The sequence below is a fragment of the Entelurus aequoreus genome, linkage group LG01, assembly GCF_033978785.1.
Source record: "Entelurus aequoreus isolate RoL-2023_Sb linkage group LG01, RoL_Eaeq_v1.1, whole genome shotgun sequence".
Lineage (NCBI taxonomy): Eukaryota > Metazoa > Chordata > Actinopteri > Syngnathiformes > Syngnathidae > Entelurus > Entelurus aequoreus.
This window is the reverse complement of record NC_084731.1, coordinates 9,696,128-9,720,427: the sequence shown is the minus strand read 5'-3', so window position 1 is coordinate 9,720,427 and position 24,300 is coordinate 9,696,128. Positions and strand designations below refer to the sequence as shown.

At 41.5% G+C, this 24,300-nt stretch overlaps 1 protein-coding gene across 1 annotated transcript in view; it reads left to right on the top strand.

The window, feature by feature from the left end:
• LOC133648035 (methyl-CpG-binding domain protein 5-like) overlaps nucleotides 1-24,300 on the top strand; it is a 69,860-nt gene that overhangs the window by 35,895 nt on the left and 9,665 nt on the right. Inside the window, 5 exon segments of the mRNA XM_062043811.1 lie at nucleotides 6,131-6,140; nucleotides 6,143-6,301; nucleotides 8,161-10,509; nucleotides 18,563-18,792; nucleotides 18,882-20,009. Of these exon segments, the coding sequence (XP_061899795.1) occupies nucleotides 6,131-6,140; nucleotides 6,143-6,301; nucleotides 8,161-10,509; nucleotides 18,563-18,792; nucleotides 18,882-20,009 (3,876 nt within the window).

The following is a 24,300-nucleotide window of genomic DNA, read 5'->3' as shown; positions in this document are numbered from 1 at the left end:
AAGCCATACGCACAGCGGGAATGTCTGGATCTGAGGCAGCATGTCCGCGCTCCGGACATACTGAAATGTATCCGAGATATACCCTCGGACAGCGATCTTCAAAATTTAAGATGACACTGGTGGCTTTTTAAGGAGAGGAATGCTTCCAGCAGCGCTAAGCAAGTATGGCGTCAGGCTCTCTTTCCATCGCAGACATGAATCGACAAAGGTAGAGTTACAAAAGACAAGTACAGTCTATAATAACACCAGAAATAGATGCTAGATTTGTTGCCAGTTGTTTTTTAATAAAGAAAGAGTGCAGGGTTTCCCCTTAATGTAATTAAATGTGGCATGCCGCCACGGCATTTTCATTACCGCCACACATTGAAAATGAGTTGTTTTTTTAACTTGAAAACAAATAACTTTATGTAATGTATTGTAGCCCCCAGAAGAAATCACACAAAGTTTGGCGCTATTTTTAATTTTCATTACCAATATTTATGAGAACAAATGGCACAATTCCAACAAGATTTACCTCTCTTGCAAACACGTCTCCGTGAGTACGCGCTACTTCGGACACACAACACTTCCTCATTCTCCGCCAATCACCTTTCAGGCGCGGACGGTGTGTTTGCAGACTTGGGGAAAACTGACATCGAATCCAAACGTCATATTGACCACGCCTCAAATACGCCCCGAGACATGCCCACCATCACAAATACATTGGCGATCTGTAAGAAACTCTGGAAGGTTGTCAGGCATGTGATTTTTCCGTCTAAAGTCGGAATTCCGTCTTTTTTAATCTCGGGAAGAAAAAAAAAATTATCTCCCGTTTTTCCGTTTTTTTTCCGACCCTAAATCAAGATTCCAGACGTAGTTTATATTACGCCGTAGTTGATTGGTCGATATGTTCCTTGTGACCAATCAGGACATCTGTTATGAATGATGACGTTAATAACGTCATCATTCATAATGGTTACTACGGCCATTTTCCATATGTAAACAATGTCGGTTCTCGAGAGAAAGGACGCTTTACGAGTAAAAGAAATTGATAAACATGTCAAAAATAAGTCCCGATGGGACTGGATGGAAAGGGAAATCACTGATACTGTTGGGAAGAAGAAAGTTACGACTTCATTCTGTGATTTTATTCGGAAAATCGATCGTCCCGGAAAGGTTTTGTGCACGTGGTGTCATGATAATATTGACTATGGATCACAAGGTTTCAAGGCTTTGGAAGTGCATGCGAAACGCCAAAAACATATGAAAAAACTTGAAGCAAAGAAAACGAACTTTTCACTAGCTGGTACTTTTGGATGTCAACCGAAAGTGAGCAAACCTTACGGACTTCATCCTTTGTTTACATCGACAACTGCCGTAGACATGGAGAGGAAAGATCCACCCACTTCAGTTGCAGACAGGGTTGTTAATAATGAGGTAAGCTAAAAGATATTTGCTTGCGAAATACGCATGTTTGTTTTAAATATTAACCAATTATTGCTTAGCGAAATATAAATGTTTTTTTCTAAAAATAAAAAGCCACGTGAAACTCTATTATGAAATTACAGAAATTCAAAGAGTCGCATTATTGAATCCAGTTAACAATTTATTTGAAATAAATATGAATATAATACTATTTTGTAATATTAAGTTCTTATGTAGTCTCTTCAAACTATTGTCAGTGGTGTAACAATCTTGGAGGTAAATATTTTCACACTTGTTTCATGCAATATGTCAGTGTCCTCACATTATTATTATTTCCTATTTTCAAATATGAATAAACAATACTAAACATGTTTAATTATTTTCATAAATGTATATCCTATTTTGGCGAAAATAATGAAATGTTTACATTACATTACATTACATGAACTGAAGTAATGTGGTAATACTGTAAATAAACTGTAGATAATAACACTGATCAATGTGACACCTGTGGATGTGAAATGAACACAAGATGTAAATATTAGTGACTAAATACTGTTGGGACTGAACCATATACAGTGATTCATTGGGATAATTGGGTTATGTATGTTCTATTAATGATGTTTTCATGTCTTTAAACACTAAAATATTTTCTTCAAATGGTGCTGTCTTTGTTAATTTTAGCATGTTAAATTGGTGAAAAACCAGGAGCTTCGGGGGGCATTGCGCCCCTTGTCCCCCCACCAGGGCACCGCCCTGGACCTGGCTGGGGGCCTTCGTTCCCCAGAATTTTTTTCAGTCTTTTTCATTGTGGTCAAATCACATGCCTGGGTTGTTGAAAAAGTGTTTCCAGTTGCTCGGGACCGTCATGTCCAACAACCTCTCCTGGTCAAGCAACACTACAGCCGTAGTGAAGGGACGGCAGAGACTCCATTTTCTGAGAGTTCTCAGGAGGACCAACATGAAGAGGAAACGGCATGCATTATTGTACATTTGCATAACCATCCATAATGCATATATTTTCTTTAAAAAGGCTAAAAATATGTATACATATATTTAAAAACAAATCTGTTAATTAGAGATGTCCGATAATGGCTTTTTTGCCGATATTACGATATTGTCCAACTCTTAATTACCGATTCCGATATCAACCATACCGATATATACAGTCGTGGAATTAACACATTATTATGCCTAATTTTGTTGTGATGCCCCGCTGGATGCATTGAACAATGTAACAAGGTTTTCCAAAATAAATCAACTCAAGTTATGGAAAAAAAATGCCAACATGGCACTGCCATATTTATTATTGAAGTCACAAAGTGCATTATTTTTTTTTAACATGCCTCAAAACAGCAGCTCGGAATTTGGGACATGCTCTCCCTGAGAGAGCATGAGGAGATTGAGGTGGGGGGGGGGGGGGGGGGGGGTTAGCAGGGGGTGTATATTGTAGCGTCCCGGAAGAGTTAGTGCTGCAAGGGTTTCTGGGTATTTGTTCTGTTGTGTTTATGTTGTGTTACGGTGCGGATGTTCTCCCGAAATGTGTTTGTCATTCTTGTTTGGTGTGGGTTCACAGTGTGGCGCATATTTGTAACAGTGTTAAAGTTGTTTATACGGCAACCTTCAGTGTGACCTGTATGGCTGTTGACCAAGTATGCATTGCATTCACTTGTGTGTGTGTGTGTGTGTGTGTGTGTGTGTGTGTGTGTGTGTGTGTGTGTGTGTGTGTGTGTGTGTGTGTGTGTGTGTGTGAAAAACCGTAGATATTATGTGATTGGGCCTTTAAGGTTTATTGGCGCTCTGTACTTCTCCCTACGTCCGTGTAAATTTTACTTTTTGAAACCGATACCGATAATTTCCGATATTACATTTTAAAGCATTTATCGGCCGATTATATTGGCAGTCCGATATTATCGGACATCCCTACTGTTAATTAGTATTAACATATATATTTTTTTATACGATATTGTGTTGACCCCTTTTTCAATTGTTACGGCTTATTATAAAAAGTAACACAGGCTGCACTATATTCTGCCCTGCCTTAATTTTGGATTTTAGTTGGCCAAATATGTAAACAGTCCATGAAGTCATTGTAAAACTATCGGGATGTAGGTTGGCTTTTATGCCGCCAGTGTGCAGTGGGGCTGGGTCCCAGTCTCGGTGCCCTCTGAAGCTTACAGTGCATCCCGAAAGTATTCACAGCGCTTAACTTTTTCCACATATTGTTATGTTAGAGCCTTATAACATAATGGAATCCTCAACATTTTATATACGATACCTCACAATGACAATGTGAAAAAGCTTTTTGACATTTATTAAAAATAAAAAAATAAGAAAGTATGCACAGCCTTTGGTCAATACGAGTGCAAGCGGCGCTCAGCAGCCCGCCATTGTGGCGGCCAACCAATCAGACTCCTCCTCCCTCCACTGACCAACCAGGTCCAGCTGCCAAACAGTCAAGATGGCGGCACACAAATGTAGACCATGTACAGGAAGCAATCTGCTGGGGTAGGCTCCAGCATTAATTTTTCTTTTTCTCTGTTATCATTTACATGCGGATCAATAAGTTTGGTATTGAAATACAAACTGATGATTTACGTGCTAATCAATAAGTTTGGCAGCAATTACAGCCTCAAGTCTTTTTGAATATGAGGGCACAAGCTTGGCACTCCTATCTTTGGGCAGTTTCGACCACTCTTTGCTGCACCTCTTAAGCGTCGATTTCAGAAACAACAACAAAAAGGTATTTTTCTTTTTTTTTTAGCAGTGGGGGAAATAATAGATTTTTAGATGCATTGTAATTCTGACATGGATACTTACATTTGAAAGTGTATTCGCTGCCACTGCTTGTATTTGCTGCCATCGTCAAAAAGATCCGGATTGAACAAAGGCGCGCAAAGATTCTTTGGATATGGGAGGCCATGAAGGATAGTCGCAGTGCATCCTCCGAATACAGGGAAAAGGAGGGCGCATTCGTCGGCTGCATTTGGAGGAGCCTTCCAATTTGAATGAATCGGGACAGCCTTCGCGCAGAGTTGTGACGTAAGCGGCCTTCAGATTCGCCCTTGGAAGGATGCAGACCCTGAATTGGGACACAGCTTAAGACTGTGGTTGACTGAAAAGAGGGCTCACTGTGTTCAGTACTGTGCTCTGCATTGTTATATAAACACGTTCAGGTGCTGAGAGCGATGCACAGAGTGAGACGTCTTTCTTCCTGATTGACGCAAGAGACAAAGAATCAGAATACCTTTATTGTCGTTGTATGGAAACAACGAAATTGGACAGCAATCCAGCTCAGTGCTTTTAAAACAAACCTACATAAAATAGTCTTAAGACAACAACAATAATAAAACAATTTAAAAACATAAGATGTTAAAAACATATTGCCATACTTGCCAACCTTGAGACCTCCGATATCGGGGGGTGGGGGGGGCGTGTTTGGGGCGGGAGGCGTGGCTAAGGGCGTGGTTAAGAGGAGAGTATTTTTACAGCTAGAATTCACCAAATCAAGTATTTCATATATATATATATATATAATATATATATATATATATATATGTATGAAATACTTGACTTTCAGTGAATTCTAGCTATACATATTTTTTATTTTTTTATTTTAATTTTATTATACATATATAATAAAAGAAATACTTGAATTTCAGTGTTCTGCAGGCTATCCAGTAGATGGCAGTATTGTCCTGTTTAAGAGTGTCACAACATTGCTGTTCACGGCAGACGAACTGCTTTACGGTAGACTAAACGTGACTGCTGTTGTTGTGTGGTGTTACCGCGCTGGGAGGACGTTAATGAAACTGCCTAACAATAAACCCACATAAGAAACCAAGAACTCTCTCTCCTTGTTGTGCACTCTACTCTCTAAAAGCCGTAGATGTTATGACGTCATTGGGCAGGCAAGCTGTTTATATTGTGGGAAAGCGGACGTGAGAACGGCTGTCCCCACTCAGGTCCGCATTGAGCTGGAGGGGGCGTGGCCTCCAGCTCCGGCTGAATACCGGGAGTTTGTCGGGAGAAAATCTCTGGCGGGAGGTTGTCGGGAGAGGCGCTGAATACCGTGATTCTCCGCTAAAAACGGGAGGGTTGGCAAGTATGCATATTGCACAGCAGATCTCTTATCAGAGGTAAGCAAATAATAAAGTGGTGAGCGTTCAGGTAAGTGCAGAGTTTAGGGCAATAACAGCTCTAGGATAGAAACTGTTTTTCAGTCTATTTGTCCTTGCTTTGATGGTCTTACAGCGCCTCCTGAGGGCAAGAGTTCAAGCCAGTGGTGACCTGGGTGGGATGAGTCCCCTGAGGATGCTGTTTGCTCTCCTGTTGCAGTGTCTCTTATACAGGTCCTCTAGAGATGCAGTGATCCTCTGGGCCGCGTTTATGACGCCCTGTAATCTCTTTCTCTCTGCCACCGTGCGGCTAGAAAACCACACGGAGATCAAAGAATTGCAAGGCTCAACAATTCTGATTGGTCAACATGTCTGTCACTCAAATGCCGGTGACAGCGGAGAGGAGGTGGGGGCCTCAGCCTCTTCCGATTACATAATCACACCAATTAAAATCTCAATGTCAATTTGATGTCAAGTAATCGTGCAGCCCTAATACTGCCACTAGGAACGGGATCAGAATAAGTTAAATAAAATAAATTGATAAATGGAATAATTGTATTGTACAAAATATTTCTGTTTAATTACAATTCTTCTGTCTTCTTCCTTAGGTGTTCAACTTTGACCGGGGGCAGTGGTCAAACAGAGGACAACAGAGGACGTAAAAGCAGACGAGGATGTCACCAAACTCTGCATTCACAAGAGGAAACTTCTGGCTGTGGCTACATTGCACAAGAGCATGGAGAGTCACCCGCCTCTCACGCTCACAAGTCCTGGTGGAGGTATGTTTTTGATGGGCCTAAAGAATGTTTCTGCTGAGAGAAGATTCACAGCACAGATTAGTCATCTTTTTTTTGTTTGTTCAGAAAAATTCCAGCACAGTCAGGGTTCCCCCCTAGATTGGTAAAATACGGTGGGGGTTATGGTTAAGGGCTTGGCCAAAATGACATTATCACATTATTTGCTATGATGCATATATTTTCTTTAAAATGGCAAGAAAAATGTACACATAAATTTAAAACATATGTTATTAATTATAGTATTAACATATGTTTATTCCTACATAGTATCGGTTTGCTCTATTTTTGTTGTTGTTGTTGCAGATTATTGTACAATGTTCTTGAGATTCCTTTTTCTAGAGATTCCTCCAACCCTTTTAGTTGCTCTTACTTTATCAAAAACAAATGGCAACATATCTAGCATATACAGTATTTCTGGTTTTGTAGACTAGGGATGTATACCGAGTAATAGTATTTTATGGTACCGGTTCCTAGTTAGGTCGGTCCATGAGGACCGTTAAGATTCTGGACTAACAATACTAGAGGTGGGAATATTTTGGCACCTCACTATTTGTTTACGATTACGATTCAGGAGCTACAATTCGATTAACATTTTTATTATTGATGTATCTTTATGTATATTGATGCAGTTTTACATTTCTTTTTTTTCCACTAAATTAGCTTATCACTTGCAACAAAAAAAAACGCACGGCGGGAAGCGAGGGAAAATGACGTTAAACCAAGCGCTTGGCTCTGTTTACTCCGAGGGGAAATCTCTGGAGTAAAGACTGTGTAGTTTGTCCGCCATGACTTTCAAGCCAAACGACGCTAGTGCGCTTGTTCCAGCGCTGCTGTGACTTCGTTTTCAGGAAGTAAGCAGTGTTGCCTAAAATGCATTAATAAATGACAGTTTTTCGGTAATAACAAATTTAGACGGTGTTAGTAACCGTCGTGAATTTTACCGCAGTTTGTCATTATGCCGATTACCATTACATCCCTACTCCGATACAATAAAGTACGTCCAATCGCGGACATGCTGCTTCTCATCCAGACGATCCCGGGCATATTCTTTATGTCATCACAACATTAGGTTTCGGCAGCGCTGTTTCGGTGTTCAAAGTACGTCTTTTTTCGGCGGCCCAATTTTTGGTGCATCACTGGTCAATAGTGTGCAAATAATAAACTATGTTTATATCCATTCAAACTGTAACTACCTGCTGGTATTATTGTGTATGTCACTGTGTTATGATGTCCATTTTTCCCATTGTGTGTGTACACACTGTGTCGGCGGAGAATTAGGAAGTGTAGTTGTGTGTCTGGGAGTAAAACATGGAGACGTGTATGCACGGAGTAAATACTTGTTGGAATTGATGCCCGTTGTTAGCATGTGATGAGGTGACGACTTGTCCCGGGTGTACCCCGCCTACCGCCCGAATGCAGCTGAGATAGGCTCCAGCACCCCCCGCAACCCGATAGGGACAAGCGATAGAAAATGGATGGATGGGTTAGCATAAGATTGGCAATGAAAGCTAAAAAGAGCGTCAGACTTAGTGTGTCTTCTTCTGGACGCTACAATTCATTATATTACTTTATTTTGTTTTCATGTAAAAAACCCACATTTTTAAGGTATGGCGGCTAATATGTTGCCGCGGCACACCGCCACAATCAAATACATTAAGGGGAAACCCTGGCAGTTGTTTTCTGTGCATTTCTGTTTATTTTACCTTTGGTAATTGAAACAGGCTTGGTAGTAGTAAAATCTATTAGCACTACTTTGTCCTTTAGATAGTCTACTTGATTGTTTCAAATGTGTTAAGATGTCGCCATCAAATTAAAATGACTCTGTTTTGTTTGGTCTTTAGGTACGTCATCTGTGGTCACGTCTCATCCCACATCTCATCGAGCAATAAGGACTAAACCCCACGATGGCCTGGTCAATGTTGCCGGTCCAGACTGCAAGAATGCGTACAAGATGATGATGGCAGCTGGTCCCCAACATCAGCTGTATCCACCCAAGGACATAGGTGGAGGCCAGCAGTTGGAGCTCTGCTCTGGGTACCCCAGGCCACAGAGGCTGCCCAGCTGTGAGCCAGGCCCAAAATCCCCTTACAGAGCTGGTTATGGAGTCATGTTGAGCCCACCTGTATCTAGCACTAAGCTATGTGGAGATGGCTCACATTCGCCCTGTACAGAAACATTGTCCAGCCCAGAGGGCTATCCAAGATCTAATCCTTGTGGATTTTCTGGAGCTGGCAGTCCCAGCTCAGCTTCCATTTATGGAAACTCCAGGACTCCTCTTTCTCCACCTAGCATGATGCTCCATGGCTCCCCTGCGAGTCAAGCATCCTGTGCCATGACAGGAAGGACTAGCACACCACTCTCACCCACAGTCACTGCCAAAAGCCCTGTCATGAATATGAACATGTCACGTGGTAACTTCCCCTCTGGTATGGATATGCCTAATGCTGCGTTCCTCCATAAAGTACAGCCTTCTGTCCATCCTGTACCACCACCTCCGTCTGTGCCACCACCATGTGTCCTGCAAAAAAGACAGTTAACATCTGAAAAAGACCCGTTAGGTATACTGGACCCCATCCCTAGCAAGCCGGTCAGCCAGCCCCCAACCAACACCCCAAATTTCCAACCTAACATCCACACTCAGGTATCCATGATGAATGTAAACATACCCCCTCCTGCCATTGTCCCCTTGCCAAGCAACTTACCTTTGCCCACAGTAAAGCCTGGGCCGGTAGGCCATGGTGGCCACATACAAAGGACTCAGCAGAGCGGTCCAACTTTGTCTATATCACCATCCCCAGTCACATCCCCTGTTCACATGGCAGGGTCCACTCTTAGTCGGGTGGAAGCATCCCCCCATCGCTCACGCTCCTCTTCCACCTCTTCTGAACATGGAAACTTTGCAATGCCATCAGGGCATCAGGCTCCTAGTGGCAACATGAAGGTTCCCCCTCGATCCCCCAGATCTGCAATGGGTTCTCCCAGGCCAGCTATGCCATCCAGCCCCTCCACTATCAAAAATGACTCACTCCACCAATACAGAGACCCCCAGCTGCTTTCTGGAATGGGAAACTCAGTTGGTACCCAGCAGCAAAACTCTACATACTCTCCGAACTCATCTTCCTCTTCCTCTTTGCCCACCCCTAGCGCTTCCCAGAAGGGCCACCCAGGACTCCTCGGAATGCCTCTAAACCAGATTCTAAACCAACAGAACGCTGCCTCCTTCCCAGCCAGCAGTCTCTTGTCAGCAGCAGCCAAAGCACAGCTAGCAAATCAAAACAAACACAGCACTGCTAGTGTGGCTGCTGCTGTTGGTATGCTAGGTGGAGAAACAGGTGGTGGAGGTAACGGAGGGGGTGGCGTGCATCCTGGCTCAATCAGCGGCCCTTGTGGCATGGATGGACATAGCACTTCAAATCCCATGCTCCCACCAAACTCCACCATGCTATTGAGCTGCCCTGAGGGTCAGAGTGGTCGAGCAGCACTAAGAGACAAGCTGATGGCCCAGCAGAGGGACCCCATACGCAAAAGAAAGCAGTCATCGGGTAGTACATCTGTTGGCCATGATAGCAGCAACAACAACAACATGGTTTATAACATGCTGAACAAACCTAACATGGCAGGATCTCACTTGCCAGCTCCCAGTGCAGAGCAGATGCGAAAGGTTGTCCGTCTAGGAAACCTTCCGCCAAACACCTCCATGGCCCAGCTCCTCCAGTCCATGAGCAGCCAGAGTTCCCACAACATGGCTGGTAACAACCACCCTCCTGGCCTCAGCTCAGGACCTTCTCCTTTAGGAGCTACGCAGCTCCATTACAGTGAGTCCACATCCAAGGTCCCCTGCAGCCCCCAGCAGAACTTTATTGGCCAGCAGAGGCTTCGAGTCCCAGCAGAAGTCATGCAGCACTGTCATAACGTGGATGCTCCTGGAGGTCACCTAGGCTCTCGGCTAGGCCATTTCCCTGACATGATGGCCCAGATTCAGGCTACAGGCTGTGCGCCTGTGGTTACAGGCAGTGGACTTGTTGGTCCCAATGGCATGCCACATGGACGCCCCAACACTAATCCCCCACCACTATCTCATACTGGGCCTCACCCCTCGCAGCATAATCTCCATCATGTTGGAGGGCGTGCTAACATGGTGCTGATGCCGAGTGGAGATGGAAGCTATACAAAGAACATTTCTGACACAGGTAAGAAGCAACATTTTGAAGCTTTAGTATTTGAACATTTTTGTTCTTTACAACACATTTTGCAAGTGTTTACAGTCGTTTCTGATGTGTGTGTACCATTAGAAACCTCTGATTTGATCATCATAAATAACAAAAACATTTTATATTTAGATTTTTGTTTAACAAGAAAGAAACATTTCCAAAAAACTGTCTTTTGTACTAGATCAGGGGTGTCCAAACTTTTGCGAGGGCCATTTTTATGTTTTTCATTTTCAAACCATAACAAAATATATGGATTTTGTTAGTTTTTTACCTTTAGGGCTCCCGGGGACCATAAAGGGTCTAAGTCATTAAAATGTTAAAAACAAGTCAAATTATTATTTGTATTTATTTATTTAACGCTTACAGTAAATCTCTACAGTATATCAACTTCAGGTTGATATAAAGTTAAAAAAACCCCAAAAGGTTGTATGCCTTTTCTGTCAAAGACAACTTACCGTATTAAGTATAAGTCGCACTGTAGTATAAGCCGCACCTGCCGAAAATGCATAATAAAGAAGGAAAAAAACATATATAAGTTGCACTGAAATAAAAGTTGCATTTTTGGGGGAAATTTATTTGATAAAACCCAACACCAAGAATAGACATTTGAAAGGCAATTTAAAATAAATAAAGAATAGTGAACAACAGGCTGAATAAGTGTACGTTATATGAGGCATAAATAACCAACTGAGAACGTGCCTGGTATGTTAACGTAACATATTATGGTAAGAGTCATTCAAATAACTATAACATATAGAACATGCTATACGTTTACCAAACAATCTGTCACTCCTAATCGCTAAATCCCATGAAATCTTATACGTCTAGTCTCTTACGTGAATGAGCTAAATAATATTATTTGATATTTTACGCTAATGTGTTAATAATTTCACACATAAGTCGCTCCTGAGTAAAAGCCAAACTATGAAAAAAACTGTGACTTATAGTCCGAAAAATACGGTAGTTTTTTTAAAAATAAAACTGAAATATGCAGTATTTCCCCCACTGCCCAAAACATTCAGAAAGCAAAGTTTGATGTGAAGTACACCATTGATTTTAATTAATTATTATTTTTGAGTAATCACAGTGAAAAGATAAATAAAATCCCATGAAATATATTTAGGATCCAAAAGGTGCCACGCTCAAAGTGATACATTTTTATTAGTTGTTTTTTTTAACTTTCAACACTTAAGTTACGAGATCAACTTCAGATATATCGGTCGATTTTACGTTTGAACTATTATTTTGTTTGTTTTTTTGTCAAAGAAAGCGTTGATGTTTTTGTATGGCAACCACACAACATACCGTAATTTCCGGACTATAAGCCGCTACTTTTCCCCCTCGTTCTGGTCCCTGAGGCTTATACAAGGGTGCGGCTTATTTACGGCCTGTTCTTCTCCGACACCGACGAAGAGGATTTCGGTGGTTTTAGTACGCAGGAGGAAGACGATGACACAATGATTAAAGACTGACTTTTCATATACCGGTAGGCTGGTTATTTTGATAACGTACAGGCGAGCACTTTGTATTACTTTGCACCGTTGTATTATTTGTACTCTGCACGAATGCTGTTCGCCATGTCAAGGATGTGAAAGTTTGATTGAATGATTGAAAGATTTATTGTTAATAAATGGGACAGTCATCTCTGTCCCGACAATCCCCTCCGTGGTAGCAGGAACCCCTATATACTACGGTAATTACACATCAAAACCCTGCGGCTTATAGTCGGGTGCGGCTTATATATGGAGCAATCTGTATTTTCCCCTAAATTTAGCTGGTGCGGCTTATAGTCTGGTGCCGCTTATAGTCCGGAAATTACGGTATATGCAATATTTTCCACATAAAACATTTTAAAGCGAAATATTAGAAATAATTGGAGCCTTGAATAGGTCAATAATTCATTATAACATTGATTTTTTTGTTTTGTTTTGATCAATGGCAAAAAAGAAAAATAAAGATAGACAAAAGGGAAAAAAACAGCCTGCATGGCAGCTTTGTGTCAACATTGCAACTTTTTCTAGTTAGATTTCACCTCATTCCACTTGTTTTAATGTTTTTTTTAATTTGTGCAATAGCATTTCCAGAATGTGTGGCGGGCCGGTAAACAATTAGGTGTGGGCCACAAATGGCCCCCGGGCCGCACTTTGGACACCCCTGTACTAGATATAATAGTATATATTTTTTTATTGTAAACATTTCAACCGAAATACTTAGGACCTGTTTCATAGAGATTAACTAAACAGTCCAAACTTTCTAAAACTTGTTTAATGCATACTTAATTTGTTCAACTTAAATACAATGATAACAAGAGAAGCACTTGAAGAGCGCAGACCTCTACCAGGGCCTACTTCCAAATTGTAAAAAACTCTTAAATCCAAACTCCAAACTCTAAAATATAATCACTTGTTTCTTATCTCATTTCTGATATTTCCTAAAATTTTAATCAAATGTGGCCATAACTTTTTGAACCTTTGAATCCCTTAATGAAGTAGAAGGACTTAAGTGTGTGTCTATTTTTCTATTCAGATGAGCAAAGCCAGCGTATTACAGTCCCTTCAGGAATTTGCAATGTCGCAAAAACTGTTGAAAGCCAAATATTTTGCAGTCATCTATAATTTGGCATCTGCAGTTGCTTTAATTGTGTGTAGTGGCCTGTGACATCATCATATAACACATCAGCTATAGGTATCAACATATCTTTTTCTTGTTGCATTGTATCGTTTTGCTCTATTTTTCCAGTCGCTGCTTATTTTATTACTACAACGTAACATAGGCTGAACTTTGTCCACCCCTGATTTATTTACATATTTTTTCCTGCCCTCCCTGAATGTTGGAACTTAGTTTGACAGATATGTAAACAGTCCTTCAAAATTCATAGACAAAAAAAATCTTCTAACTTGAGGTTGTTTATTGATAGTTCACGTGCACTGTAAAACAAAGCACACAAAAGAAAGTGGATTAATATACAGTACACACAATATGCGCATGCATGTAGGACTCATGGTAAATCGACAATACAGCTTGTTATAAATTGTAAAAAAAAAGCAAAGCAGTTATACAGGATAAAGGTTGGCTTACATGCCACTAGCTTAATGCTAAAACATAATGAGCGACCCCATTGACAGGCTAAAAAAAACTAGCACCACGCTGATGAAATAAAAGCGAGCCATATTGAATGTTTGTCATCCATCTGTACAAACTAGAGATGTCCGATAATGGCTTTTTTGCCGATATCCGATATTCCGATATTGTCCAACTCTTAATTACCGATTCCGATATCAACCGATACCGATATATACAGTCGTGGAATTAACACATTATTATGCCTAATTTTGTTGTGATGCCCCGCTGGATGCATTACACAATGTAACAAGGTTTTCCAAAATAAATCAACTCAAGGGTATGGAAAAAAATGCCAACATGGCACTGCCATATTTATTATTGAAGTCATAAAGTGCATTATTTTTTTTAACATGCCTCAAAACAGCAGCTTGGTATTTGGGACATGCTCTCCCTGAGAGAGCATGAGGAGGTTGAGGAGGGTGGGGTTGGGGGGGTGGGGGCGGGGTTGAGGTGGGGGGAGGTAGGGGTAGCGGGGGTGTATATTGTAGTGTCCCGGAAGAGTTAGTTCTGCAAGGGGTTCTGGGTATTTGTTCTGTTGTGTTTATGTTGTGTTATGGTGCGGATGTTCTCCCGAAATGTGTTTGTCATTCTTGTTTGGTGTGGGTTCACAGTGTGGCGCATATTTGTAACAGTGTTAAAGTTGTTTAGACGGTTACCCTCAGTGTGACCTGTATGGCTGTTGACCAAGTATGCTTGCATTCACTTGTGAGTGTCAAAAGCCGTAGATATTATGTGACTGGGCCAACACGCAAAGGCAGCGCCTTTAAGGTTTTTTGGCGCTCTGTACTTCTCCCTATGTCCGTGTACACAGCGGCGTTTTAGTCATAAATTTTACTTTTTGAAACCGATACCGATAATTTCAGATATTACATTTTAAAGAGTTTTCAACAGAACAAAATGTTCTTAAAATAGCCAATGCATTTCTATACCACAAACTTTGCTCTGTGGGCTATTGAAGCCTGTTGCTCAAAGTCTCATTTTAAAACAAATGTAGTCAATGTTATTTGTAACATGTTTGCCAGAAGATGGTAGCACATACAGTACAGTATATCATCTGAAAGGTGAAGTGTTACCTTACTCAGTTTCTGTATTGCAAAATTGTAAAAAAAACAAAAAACGTTTTCCCTCAAAATTATCTGGTTCAGCTAGATTTTGCTACTTCCCTGTTGTCCTGCAATTTTTAGTACTGACAATATTAACCGATATGAAGATACCACATGTTGTTCTTATGGAATATACAGTATAGCGTATTACAGATTCATTGGTTTATTTTTAATGATTAGTAGCAGAAAGAAAAAACCTGATCTGAACAACATACACGCTCCGAATCGTGTCAAGTCAACCGAATGGTTCTGATTTTTTTCATAAATTGTTCCTGTCACGATAGACCCTAAATCAGACCAGGGCAAATTAAGGCCCGGGGGCCACATGCGGTCCGTTGAGCTTTTCAGTCTGGCCTGCCGGACATTCCCAAATAATTTTTTTAGATCTTTAACATGGAAAGTGTAGCTGCCATTATGATGTGCAGTGATGTTTTCTAATGTCCGTAAGTCTTCAACTATACAAAGTATTTCAATGGTTGGAATCTGCGCTTATGGATGATATACCAGTTACTATGGTAATCTAATTAGTTACTATGGTCAACGAATTAGTTACTATGGTAATCTACGTCACAGCAGCTCAGACGAGGCACCAAGCAGTGTGGGCGGGAAGCGTTTCCACAGACGCGGAAGGAGCTTTTCACAACAAAGTTCTAAAGCTTAGTGATGTATCAGATTGTAGGTGGGTTTATTTTGTACCCTTCACGCTCATATTTCACTGTTTGTTGCATATTTGTTGCATTTCACTTGATTGTAAAATATGTCGATCGAAATGGGGTGTGACATTCATATTTTGTCAATATTCAATGTTTTATCGTTCATAGAAAAATGTAAAATTCATTAAGTTTTTTAAGGCGGTCTGTCATAACGTTTTTAGCATTCAATCAGACATTATTGTGAAGTTTTATATTAGTGTCCCTAAAAATAGTTATACCGGCCCCCAGACACATTTTTTTCTTTAAATGTGGCCCCCGATGTGGAAGTCAAGCCTGTCATTTAGGCCAGTATGTTTCTTTGAATGGCTGAGTGTCTGTGACTACTTCTCTATTACAGTTTGTGGTGTGGGTGAGTGCCTGTGTATGCGTGCGCACACCCGCACACGTGCTACGGTTTGTGTCTAATGAGTGAGGGTACATTTATTTTGGAGTAACTTAAAAGAGCTCAGTCTTTTCTCCCTGACCGTTGAAATACTAGATAAGTTTTTGTATTCATTGTGCATCTGCTTGTCCTCGTGTGGTTTATAATGAAGATGGTATCTCCAAGGTCTGCTGCAGGCCATCTGTTCTTATCACCAAAAGCCTTATTTTCTCTGTTTTTCTGAATTCAGGTGGTCCTTTTAAATCGGGGAAATAGTGTAAAGTCTGTTGCTTGTGAAAGGCATGCGGAAGACTCCTACCAAAATGTATTACACGAAATGACATTTAGAAATTAAATGTTTCTTAATAGTGTACATTTTTCCCAATTATATTTTAACCTATGATCCTAAATTTTGAAAGTGAAATAAACAAGTAAGAGTATCAGCCCAGGAGTATTCGCTGGTGAAGATTGCGGCTTTATTTTTTTACATAAATTCAGTCAATACTTAACACTCTTCTTTCTTTTCACCATGGCAACCCTCTGTCATCAAAAAGTCAGCTGAGAAAAAATAATCTCTATAAATAATTATCACTGTTGTGTTTAAAAGTGCTCCAATACTAAAACATTTTGGGAATAAATGTGTTTTATCAAATAGCATATATAATCTTGCTCCTGGAGGGCTTTTTAGACATGCCTTCTTGGTCCATAGCCTTTTACCATCTGTTTCTAGAGGGTGCAATTGCAGACACCAACAAATACCCAGAAGTTAATTGTAAACCCCCAGCCTCAGACACCCCTGCTACCTAACTGACCAGCCCACATCCCCCAGCAGGCTAAAACACATCGCCTGACCCACACAAACCCCCTCAATCCACACAGCCCACTCCCCCAACAAGCTTTCTGGCAGCCGACAGCACCACCAATCATCACTCGGTTCCCATGGCAACATCCCCTGGCAACAGTCGTCACTATATCATAGCAGTAGAGGAGGATGAGGAAAGGTTGGGGGAGGGGTCCCTCAGTGTCGTGGCTCAGAGCGTTGGGGAGCAAGAAAGAAAGGAGGAAAAAAAAAAAATGAACACACACAGCTGCCCTTCAGCTACACAGCATCACACCAGCTGCTCTGGTCACCACACACACACTCACACACTTATGCGTGCACACACACGCTTGTCTGCTCCGGCTTTGTCTCCATTACACTGCTGCTCTGGTGGGTTCATTCATACATGCGTTTTTTCCCTCTTCTTACAACTTGTACGGTGCATGTGTTGGAGCAGAAAGGACACTACACTGCAAAAAGTCAGTGTTCAAAAACAAGAAAAAAAAAAAAAAAAATTTGCGGTATTTTATTTGAACTAAGCAAAATTATCTGCCAATAGAGCAAGAAAATTTGGCTTGTCCAGACTTTCCAAAACAAGTAAAATTAGCTAACCTCAATGAACCCAAAAATACCTTAAAATAAGTATATTCTCACTAATAACAAGTGCACTTTTGTTGATACAAAAAAAAAAGAGACCTTTTTTCTCAATATGTTGAAAAATATTCTTAAATGAAGTAAACGCTAGTGCCATTATCTTGACATAATGATATGTGCTCGGCATTACATTTCTTGAAACCAGCAAACTTGCACTAAAAACTACCGTAATTTACGGACTATAAGCCGCTACTTTTCCCCCTCGTTCTGGTCCCTGCGGCTTATACAAGGGTGCGGCTTATTTACGGCCTGTTCTTCTCCGACACCGACGAAGAGGATTTCGGTGGTTTTAGTACGCAGGAGGAAGACGATGACACAATGATTAAAGACTGACTTTTCATATACCGGTAGGCTGGTTATTTTGATAACGTACAGGCGAGCACTTTGTATTACTTTGCACCGTTGTATTATTTGTAGTCTGCACGAATGCTGTTCGCCATGTCAAAGATGTGAAAGTTTGATTGAATGATTGAAAGATTTATTGTTAATAAATGGGACGCTTTGCGTTCCCAAACAGTCATCTCTGTCCCGACAATCCCCTCCGTGGTAGCAGGAACCCCTATATACTACGCTAATTACACATCAAAACCCTGCGGCTTATAGTCGGGTGCGGCTTATATATGGAGCAATCTGTATTTTCCCCTAAATTTAGCTGGTGCGGCTTATAGTCAGGTGCGGCTTATAGTCCGGAAATTACGGTATATGAGTACGTATTTTCTATTGTTTCATTGAAAATAAAACATCAAAGTCCATTTGGCTGTCATCTGTTTTAATTATGAGACACAATTGTGTCAAAATCCTGATTTTTTTTTTTCATGCTTGAAATGAGAAATTATTACTTTAAAAAAGTAGTTTTATACTTGTGAGTGTTCTAGTTTCAAGCATGTTTTACTCAATATAGGTCATCAAATCTCAGCAACAAGCTGTAATATCTTACTGAGATCATTTAGGACCAAAACACTTAAAACAAGTAAAACACTCTAACATAAAATCTGCTTAGTGAGAAGAATGATCTTATCAGACAGAAAATAAGCAAACATCACCCTTATTTGAGATATTTCATCTTAGATTTCAGTTTTTGCAGTGCACCTTTTCCTAAAATACTGAAAATAAAGTCAGAAAGCTCAAATTGTCTTTGCACACTAAGTGTATCCAAATGTGAACCAAATTACATTTGAGTGAAACTTTTGCCTCAAACTAAGAGTGGGATTGCTTCGCTACGTTTGACTTGACATACTTTGTCCTTATTACTCTGCAGGAAACCCTTCTATTGGCCTCAGTGTCGGCAGCATGCAGTCTCACATCAATACTGGTGGACGACAGATGTACCAGAAGCAGCTTCACCAGGTCATGCAGCAGGGTGGGGCCTCCCATGGGACCTCCCACCCAGCCTACCAGGGCCAGCAGCACTTTTCTGAAGCCCCACTTTATGCAGACAACAGCCACGCCAATGTTGACTCAATGGTCTGCCACTACCAGAATTACCAGGTAGGATAATTGGATCGCATTTGAGATCTGCGCCACCTGTGGAAGTGTTCATAACAAATGTTATTTTGTGACTTTGCTGTTGTTTACAGCAAGGGATGGTGCCGCATCCTCAGTTTAGCGAGGGGCAACCACGCCAGGGCGAAGGATTACGAACAGGAACACTCGGGTCTGACAGAGGACCCGGCAGAGGTCCGGAGTCTGTGGATGCCATCTATAAAGCTGTAGTGGATGCCGCCAGTAAAGGGATGCACGTCACCATCACCACCACAGTAAGTGGGACCACACAGTCGAGCCCCGTGCCTGCCCTCAGCGCCATGAGTGCCTTCACTGCCTCCATTGGGGAGCCTGTCAATCTCCCCCAGGTGGTCAGTGCAGTTCTGCATGGGGAAGGGGACATTTTACCTCAACAAGCCAGAACAAGGCACGTGCGGCCAGTTGGAGGCCAGAAGAATATGGATCTCGGGAAGAGAACGCCAGACGGCCCGGATGCCAAGGACTACTTCCGGTCCCATGGCTGTGGAACTCCCAGAGTGCAGTGGGAGGGGGAAATTCATCATGGTGGCAGCTTCGACACACACAGCAACAACAGCGTCTGGGGTAGTGAGGAGTTCTTGGAGTGCTCCACCCAGGTGAGGAGTAGTCCCTGCATGGAGCGACCCACGAGCTTACCGCCCGGCCCACCCTGCCCTATTGATGGCTCCATTGACCACAATGTGGCCTTGGGTCACGGCAAGACCTTTCTCGACGATAATTACCGCTTTAACAACTGCAACCGGACACACAGCAACTACAAGGAGCGTCTTGAGCAGACAGTGGAGCGTTGTGTTCAAATTAATGGCACAACCTCGCTCTTCAACACCCGGGGTTACGGAGAAGTTTTCGGACCGCCTCGACAGGAACTTACAGGTGATGACCAGTCTCCCAGCTCGTCCACGAGCTTGGAAGGACCTCTAGCCAGCGCCAAAGACTACAGCCACTACAACGGCCAGTTCAACGGGATGGCGCCCAGCCCCTCGGACACCAAGAGCCTGAGTAGCGAGGAAGACCTGCGGCAGCCAGACTCACCTTCCTCAGAGCTGCTTCACTACCGGTCCAGAACCTTCAATATGGGAGAACTGGTGTGGGGCCAGTTGAAAGGCTTCCCACCCTGGCCAGCCAAGCTGGCAGGGGATGAACAGATGCACAACGCTGCCATGCAACTGCGGGAGCAGGCCAAGGTGAGACGCCAGACTGCAGTATGATAACAGTGGGATTTCTGATATTCTTTAATATCAAAACAGCTACAGCTTTCCCTATTCATTAGTTTTCTTTTCTCTAGGGCAGACCTGGGCAAATTAAGGCCCGGGGGCCACATGCGGCCCGTTGAGCTTTTCAATCTGGCCCGCCGGACATTCCCAAATAATTTTTTTGCATCTTTAAGATGGAAAGTGTAGCTGCCATTATGATGTGCAGTCATGTTTTCAAATGACCGTAAGTCTTCAACTATACAAAGTATTTCAATGGTTGGAATCTGCGCTTATGGATGATTTACCAGTTACTATGGTAGGGATGATGTTTGATAAGAAATTATTGAGTCCGAGCCCATTATCGAATCCTCTTATCGAACCGATTCCTTATCGATTCTCTTATCGAGTCCAGATAGGTTGTTGTATATGGAAAAAAACACACAATATTTGGTTTAACAAAAGCTCACTTTTATTATATAAGAAAACAATTTAATCTAATAAATAAATAAATATTGACTGTTACCCCCCTAAAAAATATAAATAAAATAAATAAACATTGACTGTTGTTACCCAAAGTATATTAAGTGGGATTTTTCAGAAAAACAAATATATACAGTGACACAAAAACAAGCTGTCTCTGTGATCACTATAGGTGTATAAATAATAATATAGTGTTAAATAAAATCAGTCCCTTGGGCACAAAACTGGAAATAATACAGCTCTCCAAAAAGTGCAATTCTGCTGCTATTTGACATAACTGTTTATGATGCTTTGACATTTTTCCACTTTAAAGAAAGAAATAAAATTCTATGAACAGAAAAGTTGTTTGCAAATGTGGTTACAATGCTAAAAAATGAAAAGTTAAAGCTAAAAAAAGAAATACACTTTATTGAGTTAACATTATATCTTTATAGGGGGAAAGATGTTATGAGCTCGGGAATATAACAACTACACTACCCATCATGCAACGGGAGTGACGAGCATGCGCAGTAGCCCCGAAAAGTGTTGTTGCATGTCGTCACCCGTGAAAGTAAACGTCAAGAACTCAGCCAACACGCCTCGTCTGCATTATTTATAATTAAACAGACAACACATCTACAGTGTGAAAAACAAAAGTTAAAAAAGGGAGATATGTTGTATATATATGTATGTGCTGCGGTTGTTTTAAGAACATTGCGACAGCTGCCGTAAAGGAGGTGCGTTGCTAGCCTGGTCGCTATGTTTCCGGTGGGTCGTAAAAGTGTTCTTCATTAGTTTGTACCCTGCTCAAATCTCTCAGTAAAGTTATTCATTGGATTATACCTTTTGTTTTGAACTTTATTACACCTTGGAGCGCTTTTTCCCGTCCATTGTTTTCCTGCTTTCGCTATCTGCGCCTAATGACTGAGCAACGTGACTGATTTATTGTGATGTCACACGGAGCATTTCTGGTCGGGACGGGATTCGTTCCGAGGGATTCGAATAAAGAACCAACTCTTTTCTTTACTATAGTGGTCTCGATAACGGGTACCGGTTCTCAAAAAGGGATTAGAGTCCGAGGACTCGGTTATTTTCTTATTGAACAACCGGGAAAACCGGTTTCGAGTATCATCCCTATACTATGGTAATCTAATTAGTTACTATAGTCATCTAATTAGTTACTATGGTCATCTACGTCACAGCAGCTCAGATGAGGCACCAAGCAGTGTGGGCGGGAAGCGTTTCCACAGACACGGAAGGAGATTTTCACAACAAAGTTCTAAAGCTTAGTGATGTATAGAATAGAATAGAAAGTACTTTATTGATCCCTGAGGGAAATTCAGCAAACATCAGATGTATCAGATTGTAGGTGGGTTTATTTTGTTCATATTTCACTGTTTTCCGTCAGTCTGTGGCTACGAAAGTAGCTTACCAACACCAGGTGTGAATGAATGATGGGTTTTTAACATGTAAAGCGACTTTGGGTACTTAGAAAAGCGCTATATAAATCCCAGGTATTATTTTGTTGCGTTTCACTTGATTGTAAAATATGTCGATCGAAAGGGGGTGTGACGTTCATATTTTGTCAATATTCAGTGTTTTGTCCTTCATAGAAAAATGTAGAATTCCATTAAAGGCCTACTGAAATGATTTTTTTTTTATTTAAACGGGGATAGCAGATCCATTCTATGTGTCATACTTGATCATTTTGCGATATTGCCATATTTTTGCTGAAAGGATTTAGTAGAGAACATCGACGATAAAGTTTGCAACTCTTGGTCGCTGATAAAAAAAGCCTTACCTGTACCGGAAGTAGTGTGACGTCACAAGTTGAAAGGCTCCTCACATTTCCCCATTGTTTACACCAGCAGCGAGAGAGATTCGGACCGAGAAAGCGACGATTACCCCATTAATTTGAGCCAGGATGAAAGATTCGTGGATGAGGAACGTGAGAGTGAAGGATTAGAGTGCAGTCCAGGACGCATCTTTTTTCGCTGTGACCGTAACTTAGGTACAAGGGCTCATTGGATTCCACACTCTCTCCTTTTTCTATTGTGGATCACGGATTTGTATTTTAAACCACCTCGGATACTATATCCTCTTGAAAATGAGAGTCGAGAACGCGAAATGGACATTCACAGTGACTTTTATCCCCACGACAATACATCGGCGAAGCACTTTAGCTACGGAGCTAACGTGATAGCATCGTGCTTAAATGCAGATAGAAACAAAATAAATAAACCCCTGACTGGAAGGATAGACACAAAATCAACAATACTATTATACCATGGACATGTAAATACACGGTTAATGCTTTCCAGCCTGGCGAAGCTTAACAATGCTGTTGCTAACGACGCCATTGAAGCTAACTTAGCAACGGGACCTCACAGAGCTATGATAAAAACTATCCACATATGCCAGCCAGCCCTCATCTGCTCATCAACACCCGTGCTCACCTGCGTTCCAGCGATCGACGGAAGGACGAAGGACTTCACCCGATCATAGCGCGTCTGCTATCCAAGTCAAAGTCCTCCTGGTTGTGTTGCTGCAGCCAGCCGCTAATACACCGATCCCACCTACAACTTTCTTCTTTGCAGTCTTCATTGTTTATTAAACAAATTGCAAAAGATTCACCAACACAGATGTCCAGAATACTGTGGAATTATGAGATGAAAACAGAGCTTTTTTGTATTGGATTCAATGGTGTCCGAATACTTCCGTTTAACCATTGACGTCACGCGCATACGTCATCATAGACGTTTTCAACCGGAAGTTTAGCGGGAATTTTAAAATGTCACTTTATAAGTTAACCCGGCCGTATTGGCATGTGTTGCAATGTTAAGATTTCATCATTGATATATAAACTATCAGACTGCGTGGTCGCTAGTAGTGGCTTTCAGTAGGCCTTTAAGTTTTTTAAGGCGGTCTGTCATAACGTTTTTAGCATTCAATCAAGACATTATTGTGAGGTTTTGTATTAGTGTTCCTAAAAATAGATATACCGGCCCCAGACACATTTTTTTCTCTAAATGTGGCCCCCGAGTCAAAATAATTGCCCAGGCCTGCTCTAGGGCCTTGTTTCTCGCACGCAATGTTCAGGTTACCCTGAAGTCCTGACGTTGAGACTTAAAATGAGGTCACATAATAATGCTGTTGGCTAGCTGGAAGCCACCAGGATCACATCTTTTTTTTCTCGCAATTGTTTTTCTTTTCTTGAGCAGACTAACACATATAATGATGCAAAGTTGTGAAGTGAAGTGAATTATATTTATATAGCGCTTTTCTCTAGTGACTCAAAAGCGCTTTACATAGTGAAACCCAATCTCTAAGTTACATTCAAACCAGTGCGGGTGGCACTGGGAGCAGGTGGGTAAAGTGTCTTGCCCGAGGACACACCGGCAGTGACTGGGATGGCGAAAGCGGGAATCGAACCTGGGACCCTCAAGTTGCGGGCACGGCCACTCTACCAACCGAGCTCTGCACAACTGAAATAGTCTTGTTTGCCAATAGAAAGCAGGTCAGGCAATAGTACTCAAAGGAAGGTGTTGCTACAGGAAAACACCAACCAAACAGGAAGGGCCACCAAAATAACAGCGCAAGACAGGAACTAAAACAACAACAAACTCAAAATAAAGCAGGACAACCTGTCGGACTTTCATTTTTTAACGTTTTCTGCTTTTTTTAAAGAAAATAAATATGCCTTGGCTCAAAAAAGGTTGGAAAACACTGGTGTAGACCACAAGGAAGTGTTCTAAAAGTAGAAGTAAATCATAATATGAGCCATCGCTCCTCACTGGTTTATTATTATTATTACCGTATTTTT